Source organism: Plasmopara halstedii (assembly GCF_900000015.1).
Source record: "Plasmopara halstedii genome assembly, contig: Scaffold_323, whole genome shotgun sequence".
Taxonomy (NCBI): Eukaryota; Oomycota; class Peronosporomycetes; order Peronosporales; family Peronosporaceae; genus Plasmopara; species Plasmopara halstedii.
Window position 1 is genome coordinate 2,354,998 of NW_020187244.1, and position 14,347 is coordinate 2,369,344.

Consider the following 14,347-nt stretch of genomic DNA (forward strand, 5'->3'; position numbering starts at 1 on the left):
ATTCTATATTAGCCAGTGCCAACATCTCAAAGGTACTTGACAACGTCGCTTGACCCGTCAAACTACTTGCACAGGTTGAGTGAATGCAATGTCGACATACCACGACCCCCACCGATCTGTTAAAAAAAATGCCAGATTATTATGATGTGCGGCAGAAGGACTTCAAAACTGTCTGTGCAATTTTCTTCGAGATACATGCAGATATAGATATAGATTTAAATATAAATATATACTCTGCTGTATCCCACGAACTTCTCCATTACTGAGACACATCGTCGTCATCGGTGCCAGCCAGTTCTCTGGTACCTCCCATAATGTGTCATACACCACAACAGAGAACGTACCCGCCATGTTGAGATCACATTTTTATAACAGACGCTAAAAAAACTTAAGCAACGACAAAATTTATGTTCTTGTTTTACAGAATCGCGTTTCTAGCACTAAAGCTTACCCTTGGATGAATAAAGAGCCAATACGTGCCATATGCATGTACTCCTTTATAGAAATCGAAAAACGCCTAGTGTCCCAGCTCGCATGATCAAATATCTCGGGCATAGACGAGCATTGCGCTGTGCGAAACATTTATGACAAATGTATGCTTTTCACATCAAGATATATCATGAAGTTGTGGCTCAACGTGCTCATGATATATTCACGATCAGATTTTGATATCATCAAAAGAGTTGTTAAACATGACAATGACATCCGATATCAATTCAAGAACACGATATACATGTATTATATCTTATAAGCATGCGCTTGGGTACTGATTCACAAAGACAGGACCAGACGAACCGGATTGTGGTGCGAAGTGGGAGAGCGAGTGATCAACAACGCGTTAAGAATTGAAGCTGACGCAAGTAAGACGAAGCAAGCCATATATTAAGTTGAACTCACTGACGCAATGTTGAATAAAAATGTGCAAATTTATAAAGCAGAGACTCAATTCTAGATTTACACAGAACTAGTACATCATAAGAGCAGCCAAATTGGGTATTTAAACAGCCGGACAGGGTTGGGACCAACCGAACATTTCGGGTGGTGTTTGGAAGTAATTGATACTTGTATAAATCTTGGTATTGCAACCTCAAACTGACTCTGCCCATTGCACGGAGTACCATACAGTTCAGCGATTTGCCTTAAGAAATATATGTTATAATATTAAATCCTAATGTATAGCTCCAAAGATTATACATTTGATAGGATTGCTTAGACTCCTTTAGATTTCTGGCTCAATTTTCACGAGTATGATATCAAACTTTGCATAAGACATGATTTTGTGAGCTGACTTGATGATCGTAAGATCAATTCATGTAAATTTAACGTTGCTACTGAGCTAATGCTGTTACTTAAGTCGTGTTGAGCTTTCGTATGATCTACGCTTCTTCAATATTTTGTAACTTGCCTCAGCTTTGATAAGTAATCATTACTGCGGAATTATTACAACCTGGGATTCTGAATCTGGCACAATAGGTCTCAAGGCTGCTTAGTTCTGAATCCTTGCCGTGCCAGGTGTTTTTCAAAACTTCGCGACTGACACCGGGCATATTTTTGTGAGATACCTGGTCCGACCAGTACGGAACCGAATCTCAACATCAGTGCTAGAATAAATAACTTTGTCAATTACTCATTGTCAATTCTTCTGCATTTCCCTATTAAGGATGTTCTTGGCTGTCTTTTGTGCAATTGCTTTTTTCAATTTGGCAAATGCCGACGACGGAGTGCACCCTGTGATCAACAAGTTTCAGTACGACAAGATTAAGCCGTTCCCTGTTGCGAAACGTGATTGCCGCATCAATGAGATCGCTTTAGATTTCCAACCTATGCTTCGTATTGAGAGCGGCTGTCATCCATACCCTGCCGTGGACAAAAATGGCTACGTCAGTGATGGCCTTGGGGTTTCGCATTGGTTTACTGACTGCTCAGGTTCGCCAGAAGGTTCTCAAGTTTATGGTCGTGCTTATGTGTTCAAGGGGTATTTGGCTATAATGTATGCATGGTACTTCCCAAGAGATTTCATGGTCACACCATTCTATGTCGGTCATCGTCATGGATGGGAGCATGCTATTCTGTGGATCGGAGGTTCAACAGAAGACCCAGTATTCCTCGCGGCAACAGTCGAATCCACATTTGGCTACAAAAAGTACTCCCCCGTTCCAACCAAGTATGTGAAGAGCGATCATTTCAAGCTCGAATACACCTGGCTAGGTGTTACTCATCACTATTTGACTGCTACAAAGAATATGGGAGAGTTCCAGGACTTGGTAATGTGGAACAACTTGACGGATGAGGCTCGTGTCTCGTTAAATGAAAAGATCTCTCTCAACTTCAATTCACCCCTCAGCGACAAGAGATTTTTCACGGCCCTTCGTAAATCGTATCCGTTCTAAGTTAGCAGCAATTGCTTAGAAATGGTAAAGCTAAGTAAGCATCAAATCATTAGATTGCGTTTACCGTGTAACTCCATACTATAATATGCTTTTTAGACGAGATAATAATGAGTTCCTTTGTTAATTTGGTCGATCAACCGTTAGATTGTATAGTATCATTATCACGATAAGTACTCAAAGGTGCCGCTATTAGTTGGCAAGTGATTAAATAACGATGTCAAATTCTCCGAGTTTAGCTATCTTGGAACTTGAAGATGAACTTAGTCATCTACCAAGTTTCAATTGAACACTGGGTATTCATTTCGTGAAGAAGTGTGTCGAAGTACACATGACTCTTTGCTGCATAATAGCAATGATGGCGACAATTACATTTATGGCAGAAACTAACTTACATCTAATATCAGTATTAACGTAGTTATTGTACGCTCAGGATAGCAGGACAAGAAATTTAATGATTGAGGCCCTGCTTCTGCTCCTGAGGAAAGCATATAAGCTTAGTTGCTTTTTGCTATGTCGACGCGAAATGTCTGATTCATAGCTTCTCGGTGTACAAGGCACATCTAATCTTGGCAGCACATTTAAATTGCTAGGCGAATTTGATCGGAAAAATGTTGCACGATCAATGAGTTTGGTAGTGCATTTGTATTGATATTCTTCATACTGGTACTTGTCAAACCTTAAACCACTCAACACGCACCGTGTGGCAGAATTTCAACATTAGAGCCTAAGTACAAATGAAGTACGAGGTACAAGATACCTTTGTAGGGGGTCACTTCTGTACGATTAAAGCGTACGGCTCGGCGAACGCTATGTACTGGCGGCTTAATATATGACTTGGTAAGCACGCGTGCATCAATTCGGCGTGTACAGTGCCTTAGCTCCATTTGGCAGTTTGCCGGCTTAAACATAATGTGATGATACAAAAATATTGTTTAATAATAAGTCAATTATGGTTTTGTAAACCGTCTGAGCAACTCGTTACTATCAAGGCCGCAGTGATTGGGGATTGGTATGGCGTGAATAACGTTCTTCACTAGTTTCGATTCGAGATCCGCAATTTACAGCAAAAGTGAGGCAAACTTTGCTGAAGGTGTTTTACACCAGATTGACCATGAGCTGTACTGTCAGTCCAGAGACCAATAGTGAAAAAAGCTTTCATCGCGTGGTAAGGGATAACCTCCAATGTACTTTCGCGAAACGACCGCGATGCTGGCTCCGCTCATCGATGATATGTTTAACAACGTTACTTGCAGATATTAACGCAGCTGGACCTTGCCAAGATCCCATCTTTGAGAGATGGAGCATCATGTGTTGATTACCCCACGCCACGATTGATTACCGGACGCGTAAAAGCAACATGCAGAGGGTACAGACGAACGATATACACCAATGGTAAAGTGAATGGTTTCATCCTACTCTATTAGTCGACGTGCACAGAAAAAAAGTGTGCAGTACAGAAGATTAGGTGACATTCTATCTTAACAGCGAGAGAGATATTTGATTTACACTCTTAGTATCTTAAAAATTAAGCGACCACATCCCGTGCTCGACAAAGGATTTCATGAGCCCTATCACGACGCACCTCTTACCATTCATTTCGATGTGAAATAATTTATAAGACGAATTGACGTTTCAACAACCGAATTATCTTCTGCTTCAAAGCAGCTGACCGGTGTTAAATGGCTTAGAATGCAACTCAATTCGTTTAACTTCATAGCTTAGAAAACATCAAAATACGATCAGTGTCATTATCGGCCACTAGAACCAAATCAATGCCGCCATTAACAAGAAGATAAGGGGTCCTGGCTTGATTTCGCTCGACACCATTCGAAAAGCAAGGGTAGCCACTTCCATGTAGAGGGAACCGGTGTATTAAAATTTTAGTTAAAATATGATTAAATGCAATTGGTGCCTTCATTGTGAAATTCATGGAGTCTCAAAGTCCCAATGCAGCTACAATGGTCTGGCGTGGTTACCGCATACGACTTGGCGCATTAGTTGTCTTGAGTGCTCCAGCAGACCGGACAGGATTGTGCAGCGCGACGCGCTTTCCGCTAGCAAGCAAAGCGCGACCTTGTTTAATAGATACTGTCAGGGCATTATTAACAGCATGCGTGCGAGAAAAATAGAGAGCAATTTTTGAATACAACGTCGATGTCGCACTTTGAATTTGAACTTTGCAAATTCAAAATTAAACGACGCTTAAGAGTTTTATCCTCCATCACAACTGGCTAAAAGGCACAAAGTATTCAGACATATATTCTGCTCTTCGACACTTTGGCTAGTACTTACTCGGTCATGCGAATTTTCCCTTTTGCACGCAAATTTTGGCGCAAATGATGATGATCCGCGGGTCAAAATGTGCTTTCAGAGCAATTGTGCTTTGCTTTTTTGGGCTTGTGTATGGAAGCGTTAGGTGTTTGAGTACTTATCGTCGCGAAGTCTGAAGTCCGATGGATCAAATCCTAGTAAGCAACGCGATTCGACTGCAACAAAAGTCGCTCTGACTTTTGCGCCTGCATACGAGCAAGCTCTGCTCGCTGATCTAGTCCGGCTCATTGATGACCTTCGTTTTTGCAATATCCCCGCCATAAAAATCAACATCGATAGTGCGATCTTTCGTGTAGAGGAGAGGCGCAAAAATACCCTTTTCTTATGAAAAGTCTTGTAGACGAGAAACAATGAAGCCATCGCGCAAGTTTGACTTGAGACTAGAATGATCTCTGTAAAAGCGATATGTCGCAACAGCCGCGGCTGTTACATCGCGTATAGTCTAGAGGTTGTTGGCCTTGAGGGACACGGTATATTAAGTGGCTCGCTGATATAAGTACTGCAAATAGCAAGTTGGGTGAAGCAGAAAATGCTTATGAGGGCTAGTAGAAATATGTACGACGAACAAGTGGCACAGTGATTTTTCGTGGAGCTTTTCTCTGCGTATTATCCTGATATGACACGTTAGTTTTGTGCAATGCGTTGGTGTGGGTGGGTGTAACGAAGTGCGTATCATGCTATGGTTTAATTATACATTACACTACTGTTCTGAAAATTAAGAGCTACCCTCAGAGAAACCAATACGGTGTCATGATGGAAGATACTAAACGTATACATGTATTACAGAAATGACGGACTGCATTTTTTATAAGGCAATTCAAAATTCGACCATACTAAGTATTCTGTTACCAGAAACGCATTCGCTCCAAATCTTTGATAGTGCCCAGAGCGCCTATCCTGCCAGCGCAGATCTCAAAATTCAGAGATTTTTGACCTGAGATGCACTGCATTGAGGTATTTGTGGTAGTGAGAATAGTGTGCTTGACCGAATAGTTTTGCCATCTCTGTCATATGTATGTTCTGTTTGCCTCTGATTTCTACTTCTTGCGGTTGCATATCGTGGCACTTAGCCATATTTTTAAGCACTTGGCGCATGACTGTCGAACAATTTAGAGTCACATCCTATATTTTGAAAGGACTGCAAGTCAAATCTTATCAACAACCACTGTGTTCATTAATAGAATCTCAGAACATTGAGGATTTTCGCTCCGGCCCTGCAGTCGCTTTGCGCAATTAATCTCCAACACGCGATCAGCGTGTTTTGTTTGGTAATCTATCTGATCAAAATCCCGAGTGGGCATGTTCAATATATTATTGAGTCTCTTGAGAAAAGTTCTACAAAAAGATTACCGTCAAGCGCATAAGAAGATCCGAGACGGTGAAGCCATGTTAGTCACAATTTCTGTCGGGGAATAGCTTGGCTAATTCTTCATCGAATACAGCGTCGCTGGCAAATGCGAATGATCACAAACACCACAATGCCGATAATTGCATGCGCGTGTTAAAATTAGCTCAGGTCCAACTTTATGCTAATGGACTGCCAATTTCTTCGGAACTGACTAACCGGATAAGAGTGCCGAATTATGTAGAAAGGGTATGTCACGCATGCGCACATCAGTATTTATTTATGTTAGACCACCAGCTTATCGACATCACTAAGTCATATGTCTCTTCGCTCCAGAGATGACCATACAAAAGCGAATCGATTGCCTTGTACAGTATTCTAAACTTAAGGTCCTCATCATGAGATCCCGTGACGCGTTGAGTGTCAAGTAGTCGGTGCTGTGATACAGCAGATAAGGGGACTGGAAAATACGATGCAAATTGTGGACAAGTACTTCGATAAAGGAGGGTGACGCTCACAAACTCTTTCTTTGCAAGCTCTCAGCAACTTCATACACGTGTAAATCACCCGTACGCTAAATGTGCAGCTTAATTGATGCGCAATCGTAGCAGGCTGGGTGACATGGAAGTGCGTTTGCCACAAAAGCGAAGTGCCCGGTCTACTTCAGGTTACCGATTTCATATGTGCCGCTTAATTGATGCGCAATCGTATCAGGCTGGGCGACATGGAAGTGCGTTCGCCACAAAAGTGAACTGCCCGGTTTGATTCGGTTTATTGATTTCATGTAATGAATAAGCAATGGATAACCGTCTTGCCATACTATGTGAGATATATGGTAACAGCGTCGATGTGCGCGACGACGCGTGATACGGATCGATCATGAATGACTTAGTGCTACCCTGATGAATTCTAAACTTGACAAGCGCGTACTTCGTCAAAAATCGCTCACTGCCAAAAACGGAGTAAATACTCGGTAGCCGTTTTAGCTGGAAATACTATAACACGGTCACGCATTCAAACTTTTGTCTTCTGCTAGAAATAGGGTAAATCATAGGCGGTAACAAAAACGAAGCGTGACAGACAATGTCAACTGGCCAATCGATATTTGGGGGGTCAGAATCGGAACACGCATGAGCTTTTCTTGCACAAAAAATAATCGCCTTTGCCGCCTAATACCGTTTAGAAGCCACATCTTCGAGCTATTTAATCATAAATATAAGAGAGTTTGCGGAAGGAGGTGTAATGTCGGCAAAATTTGCACTGTATTTGAGTAAGTTACTGGCCAGGCTTCGTCACAACGCCACTAGTCAATCTATGATCAATTCTTTTTTGCACGATTAGCCCGCGAAGTATTATTCAGCATCTCGGAACGATGATACCGTCGGCGCCAGGGCAAACTTGTATGTGTTAGTAAACAGCTTGGTTGAGCGCACAAGCCCGCACACAGCTTGCATGAAGATGTCCACACCCAACTCTCTGTGCTTGCTTTTGTATAACGGAGTTAAACGTACCCTGGTATGAAGAAGAGGGTCACACAAGATGGTTTGGCCACACAAAGGTGTGGGGTAACAAGAGTCACTACGAGGCTGGACTGCCAGTAATTACGCAATTTAATTAGGTATTGTACTTAATCAGGAAAACCTACAGATTTAGTTATTGGCGGCTTTGCCGTCAATGAAACCAAGAAATACAGTATAGATTTTAAACGAAAGAGTTTTTTTGCCTTAGTTTAGATTGTGGTTACTCTTGGAGTAAGCGGATTGCGATCCGCTACTCTCGAGCTGGTTATAAGTATAGAACGAAAGTCATCGACCTTCGCTTAGTGTCTTGTAAGCGGAAAAGCTACGGCAGCCTCGTTGCATCCTGACATAGAAAGTCGGTGACGAGTGCAGATAGTTTATCTCTATCACAAGGTCTGCTTTGTCCGTTGCAATGGATAAAGTGATATGATAATCATTTCACGCCGTCATCGTGGTATTGTTCATTAAAAACTTCGCAATATTTAATTGACAGAAATAAGACAATCTCATAACGCAGCTCTAGATCCGGTATTTTTTGCATGATCGGGCTCTCGTAATTGCGTCATAATGTCTCTTGAAATAGTAATGTATATAAGACTTATATGACCAGTGGAGACTGCGGTTCATTTCTCCCGAGTAATTCACAAGTATCCATGATTTTAGTCTCAAGCAAACCAATGCGGTGATTACTACTTCTTACAAGTCAATTGCTCACAGAATGTGACTCTCCTTGCGCAACGAGAGCTGCAACGTAGAAAGTAAGATAATTCACATTCTCTAAGGCCACCCTGATATCCCAATTCAGGAGCCAAAAAACAGTTAGACGTTAACACGCGGAGCTTTTTTTGCTCCATACGGTTAGTGCGTCTCATAGTGGTGCTAAACTAGCGGCACCGTGATATTTCGACAGTGGCAGACCATATTTCATGATAAATGTAATGCCTAACTTTGTATTTGCAATTCACAGAAGTTTTTCACTGTTCTTTATCGTCTCCACCTACCCTCGCCCAAGTAAACGCTTCACACAGTCGTTCTAACGTCCTACATAAACTAGACTGAAGAGCCACAGCTTACAGCTGTAATCAAATGTCTACACTCTGGAAATCGCATCATAATGTCGATAATTTTGTCTCGTCAGATATGAACTTTTAATGACTACAATATGTGATTGCCGCGCTCAATGCCCCGTCTACCTTCGTAAGTTCACGGTATTTCTCAATAATCATTGCAGCTATTCGGACAATCCCGTGTCCGGCACCAAAATTCTTTCAGTTATATGCTGACACACGAAGTGCTTTGAACAATGTGGATTCACAACTCAGCAAAGTTTTTATATGAAAAAATTGGCTGCTTGATATCTCTTACTTCCGGTCGTTTCATGGGTCATTGTGTTACAGCCCCGCTATAACTGTCTCGATTCCAATATTGGAACCAGGCAGCATTCTGTGCTGTTAAGCTTCTTGATTTACAAAAAAGTATCAAAAGTTTCTTGGCATCTTGGAATTGCAAAGATCTACGAACATGTTGATTATACTCAGCTGATGCATTTTCGTTTTCAGTAGTCGCGAGACTTCATTAGATTCATGACGCTTCTGAACCAATCAGAACTATATTTTAGAGCTTCACAATTTGGGGACGTTGAGGATATCAGCCAACAACTTATCTCACCTCGTATCAAGGGACTCGCATTCCTTATGGATAGGCCTAAAAATCTACGAATATGACCTTTACGGGCTACAACCAAGCTCAGTCCTTTACAAGAGGGTCCACTTGCGCCTCTCGCACTCAGACAATCCTTGCAAGGGGTCTGTTAGTCGACTCAGGTTGGAAGCTCGACCCTCCGCATCTGTTAATCCAGCAAGAAAAGCGTATGTGTTTGACATGCCACATATGTACCATGTGCTAAAGGCACAATTTAATTCCGCAGATCGCTTCTTTTTTGGCTGGGATTCATTGCCTCAAAAAGTTCATGTGGCTTCTATCGCCAAACTCTTCCATGTAGGAAACGCCTCCCCTAAAGAGCAAACGGCAAAAGGTGTCCAACATGCGCGGTATGGACCGTACAATTGCTCATAGCCAATCTCATGGCCGTCCCCATCCGCAACCCGTAACGGGCTGCACGCTTGGGAATTGCACTGTTTGATTTATTTGTGCCCCAACCCGACGTGAAGATGAAAAATTTCTAGAGGTATCAAACCATAGGAATACATTGATGCGAGCGAATAAAACATCTGCCTAAACCTACGAAGCTAACAGTATCAGGAAGCTTGTAAAGCATGTCGAGTTGTCAGTGTAGCGGACAGGCGAAAATAGGAACTTCCATTCTTACTGCGAATATAGTTGGTCGTCGTATTGACGGCAAGTGCGCCAAGTGCTTAAGAAGTGAGGTACACCTCAAAGTCAGATTACTTTGACTCAAAGAGTCCCTAATGGTAATGCACAGAGTTTGAGTTTGTACGTTCTACACATGAACTTTACTTGGATCAATTCAAGTACCTAAATATATATTCGACATATTTAAAAATTATTCTTCATCTAAACTATATATATGAGTGTTAGTATCTATCATAATGATACCTTACTTACTACATCACGTGTCCCACGGGCCTCTCCATAAGGGAGATACATCACTGTAATCCGAAGCAAGTACAAGGCAAAATAGTGCTGCTTCTAAGCCTCGCTCATAGTATGAGGGGCAGCAGAGTATTATCAGGTCCACATGTGTACTTCGAGAGAACTAACGGTAAAATTGTGATTATACTGTAGTATTTCAGCATCAATGCGGCGAAGTTCCGATAAAGCTGTGCGTTATAGTATAATTTAATGTACTAGCGTAAGTTTAGTTGTGAAATTTCTGCACTTGTCTACAGACACCCATCGACGAAAACATATATATCATATCCAATACAAATTACAAGACATCATATAAATAGATATTTTGCTTGCATTATCAAATTTACCATATTCTATAAACAAGCAGCCGTTTGACACTGTTGTTCGTTTGTTGGTAAGTACACTATTTGTAGGAAGCTAAGAAATAGTCGATAATTCTTGCTGACGGCCTAAGGCTTGTTGAACGACGAAGGGTTTTACCAGTCAACAATAAATTAAAATAGTCATTGTTGCAAATAATGACTAATGACAAACAATGCTATAAACAGTGGAGATTGAGATTGCGTAGTTAGTATTTTCACGTTGTCTTTGACGTCTTTCGATACGGCAGCAAAAGTGTGCCGATTGACAACGGAATCAAGTCTCAACAAGCACTCGTATTGGATATAAGGCCGGTTTTAATATTGATGCTCATATCAAAGCTCGAAGCAAAAACTAGAAGGATTACCGCTGTTTCGATATTTGCAGATTTTGGAATCGTTACCTAAGGCACTCATCCTTTGTCACCAGCATTTTTTCGGTGGCTTGCGTGTTGACGCTTTAAGTTTCAGCTATTGATAGGCCATACTAATGAAAGAACTCGTTATTTTCTAATCTAAAAAGCATATAATTTTGTAAAGTTAAAGATATACGCAATCTGATGATCTGATGTTTCCTTAAGCGAGTTCGAATCTAAAACGGGTACGATTTAAGAAGGGCCTTGAAGAATCTCTTGTCGCTGAGGGGTGAGTTGAAGTTCAGCGAAACCTTTTCATTCAGCGAAATATGGGCATTCTCAGTCATGTTGTCCCACATAACCAAGTCTTGGAACTCTCCCGATTCTTTCGTGGCAGTCAAGTAGTGATGAGTCACACCCAGCCAAGTGTATTCGAGCTTGACATGATCGCCCTTCATGTACTTGGACGGAACGGGGTTGTACGTATCGTAGCTCAACGTGGATTCGACTGATGCCGCAAGCAATACCGCGTCTTCGGATGAACCTCCGATCCACAGAATAGCATGCTCCCATCCATGACGGTGACCAACATAGAAAGGTGTGGTCATGAAATCTCTTGGGAAGTACCATGCATACATTATAGCCAAATACCCCTTATATACATGAGCACGACCATAAACTTGAGAACCTTCTGGCGAACCTAAGCAGTCGGTGAACCAATGCGAAACCCCAAGGCCATCACTGATGTAGCCATTTTCGTCCACGGCAGGGTATGGATGACAGCCGCTCTCAATGCGGAGCATAGGCTGGAAATCTAAAGCGATCTCATTGATGGGGCAATCGCGTTCAGTGGCAGGGAACGGCTTGATCTTGTCGTACTGTAACTTGTTGATCACAGGTTGCACTCCGTTGTCGGCATTCGCCAGATTGAAAAAGGCAATGGCACACAAGACTGTCGAGAACATTCTTGCTCGAGATATTCAGGAAATTTAAAAATGAGTAGTCGATGAAGCTCCCAAGTCTAGCAACGGTGTGGTGTGGTTGGACCAGGTTCTTCAATACGGTTCGTACCCAGAAACAGCCGATTACCAGTCGCAATTGAAAAAAAACACCTGGCATCGAAGGTAGACAGAAGTTCTCACCATGATAGATACTGTTTTTTTCTCTAAATTTGGGATGACAAGGAGATAGAGTATTTCGGCGATTGTGTCTTGAAATTCCATCATGTTTCATTTGAAAATTCACGTCTAATTGAGAACATTTACTGAAATGCTGTGGTGACGGCTGTCTGAGTTTTTTAAACGCGTTCACGAAAACCAAGATAGAGCGAGGCGCCTAAATCACGATTCATAACCATATTCAAAAGTCCTGGTATAGCAGTAAGAAATAAAATTATATACGAATATAGCAGTCAAATTTTGCAGTCTAAATACTAGCGCTGACACATTGCCGGTAAGCGCTTCATTTCGACAAATTTACAATGTGATAACCCCTATTCAGCGAATCCCGAAGCAATGGCAATCGTCTGAGCTGTCTATTTGAAGTCGAGCTTAATCATCCAGACAGCATCTGCTTGGGTTGTCATTTCCAGAATGAGGTTTGGTTGAGCTGTCGTCAGTTGGCGCTGCCATATTGACCGGCCACGCAATCTCAGAGTGCAATTCCTAGAAACATATTAGCACTTCTGTTAAAGTAATGCTTGGAGAGCACAATTTATCATAACACGAAAAAATTAAACTTTTGTTTCCTTTAGGTTGTTGAGACAATTGACGGCTAATTTTTTGCTGCACTCAATCAATCGACTCGCTGGTTGGTGAAAAACATTATCAAGCTGTTTTAAGGTTGCTATCACGCTCATTTGATCGAATAGCGCGAAGGACTTGAAACGCCGACATGTTCAAGCTAAAACATACTTATACCTTGCTTTCGTCATGTTACGGCTGTTTTCGAAGCCACGGTTATCGCGATGTCTGTTGTTTGTAATACCACATGCAAGTCCAGACGCTTAGCGACATGCAAATTGCAGGGTTTATGCCAGCAACTCAAAGCCTTGAACATGTACCCACTATTCGACATCTTAACTTGTAAATCGAATGCTCTCGCTAAAGATCTCAGAGAGCATGTGGCAAAATATTACTGCACATGAATTTTTTGGTGCTGGTTCGAAAGTAAACAAGAAAAATGTACTTCATTTTCGCTCGAGTTGATCTCGTTATTTGCCAAGCTCGATTTTCGTGCAGCGTGAGCAGTCCAACCCCAATACGATTTCTATCTTTCGGTGGTACGTCTAGTCGAACCGATGATTACCAAAATGGCACCGAACGCAAAACACAACGTTTATCGTACAATTAGTTCCGCCACAGCAGTATAATAAGGATGAATAAAGTCTGAAGCTGAATGCTCTAGACTTAGTAGCTCAAATAGCTGGTCTTTCTAATCGACCAGCCATCATTTGCCTAGACGCTTAGTAAGGTCGCTGACGATTATGATTGTATCGATATCTTTGTCGTAGAGCAAGACTTGAACACAAGTTTTGTTCTGAGAACGCATGCTGGCACTGCACCAATTCCGGTGAAAAAGGAGTGTACATACCACCTTGCCTGAGAAAGCGAAGTGAGACAATAAAATGCAGTGAACAATCGTCCACAGTCTGTGGCCTTGAGATGATTTGTAATCAGAATGAGGTGCATCAAAGACTTAATGTAGTTTTGCAAGCTTGATATTGTCTGCAATCAAGCTAAGTCGTACAAAACTCTGCTATATCTGACATATGCAACTCACGCTGCAATCAGCAATAAACCACACATTTCGAAATTGATTGGGTTGCAATGCATGGCTACAACATGTGTCATGCATCGTTGCCATTAATTGACGCTGCCGTACTATAAAAAAACCTCGCTACCTTTTCTCCTACTAAGAGCTACAAAGCAATATGAAAGGGTGACGTTACTACAATTAATTTTACGGGCCCAATCATATCAATCATTTGTGGTGCTTGTAAGAACGATAGAGTGCTTTCGATAATCTTGCAAGGGTCACGAATATCCAAGTCATGGCGTCGTTCCCACATAAAGTGCGCAGGCACATCGACATAGGTTTAAAGCAAAAGCAAAAAATTGACTCGACTACCGGCGGTTCACATCACAGCACACCTCCAGCCAGTCCTGTCAAGAAAACTAACATTATCGATGCAACGGATGGTCGAGGCACTTTCTTCGAACGGTGAGCTACACCATATATGCACCCATTTTAAGCAATTCAGTTGGATTAATTTTTAAGCTTTGTTTATCGCTTGCCAGGGCGCTGATCTTACCAAGAATCTTAATGTAAGGCCTAAATCCCGATTAAAAACCTTCTTGATCAATTTATGGCGTTGCAGCTAGGCAACCCTAAAGGGTCGCGTGCAGAGTGTATGGCTTATACCAAGACAATA

At 41.8% G+C, this 14,347-nt stretch overlaps 4 protein-coding genes across 4 annotated transcripts; 3 read left to right on the forward strand and 1 right to left on the reverse strand.

The window, feature by feature from the left end:
* Nucleotides 1–1,661: 1,661 nt before the first annotated feature.
* Nucleotides 1,662–2,390, forward strand: PHALS_08945 (RxLR-like protein; the record flags this gene model as incomplete). Its single annotated transcript, XM_024724386.1, has 1 exon — nt 1,662–2,390. One exon carries the CDS (start codon nt 1,662–1,664, stop codon nt 2,388–2,390), a length of 729 nt encoding a protein of 242 aa, XP_024575268.1.
* Nucleotides 2,391–9,306: 6,916 nt separating this feature from the next.
* PHALS_08946 (uncharacterized protein) lies at nt 9,307–9,662 on the forward strand (the record flags this gene model as incomplete). Its single annotated transcript, XM_024724387.1, has 2 exons — nt 9,307–9,454; nt 9,514–9,662. The coding sequence occupies 2 exons, from the start codon at nt 9,307–9,309 to the stop codon at nt 9,660–9,662; spliced, it is 297 nt and encodes a 98-aa protein (XP_024575269.1).
* A 1,488-nt stretch (nt 9,663–11,150) lies between these two features.
* On the reverse strand, nt 11,151–11,879 carry PHALS_08947 (RxLR-like protein; the record flags this gene model as incomplete). The annotated part of the gene is made up of 1 exon (XM_024724388.1): nt 11,151–11,879. One exon carries the CDS (start codon nt 11,877–11,879, stop codon nt 11,151–11,153), a length of 729 nt encoding a protein of 242 aa, XP_024575270.1.
* A 2,087-nt stretch (nt 11,880–13,966) lies between these two features.
* On the forward strand, nt 13,967–14,244 carry PHALS_08948 (uncharacterized protein; the record flags this gene model as incomplete). The annotated part of the gene is made up of 2 exons (XM_024724389.1): nt 13,967–14,136; nt 14,214–14,244. The coding sequence occupies 2 exons, from the start codon at nt 13,967–13,969 to the stop codon at nt 14,242–14,244; spliced, it is 201 nt and encodes a 66-aa protein (XP_024575271.1).
* Nucleotides 14,245–14,347: the final 103 nt, after the last annotated feature.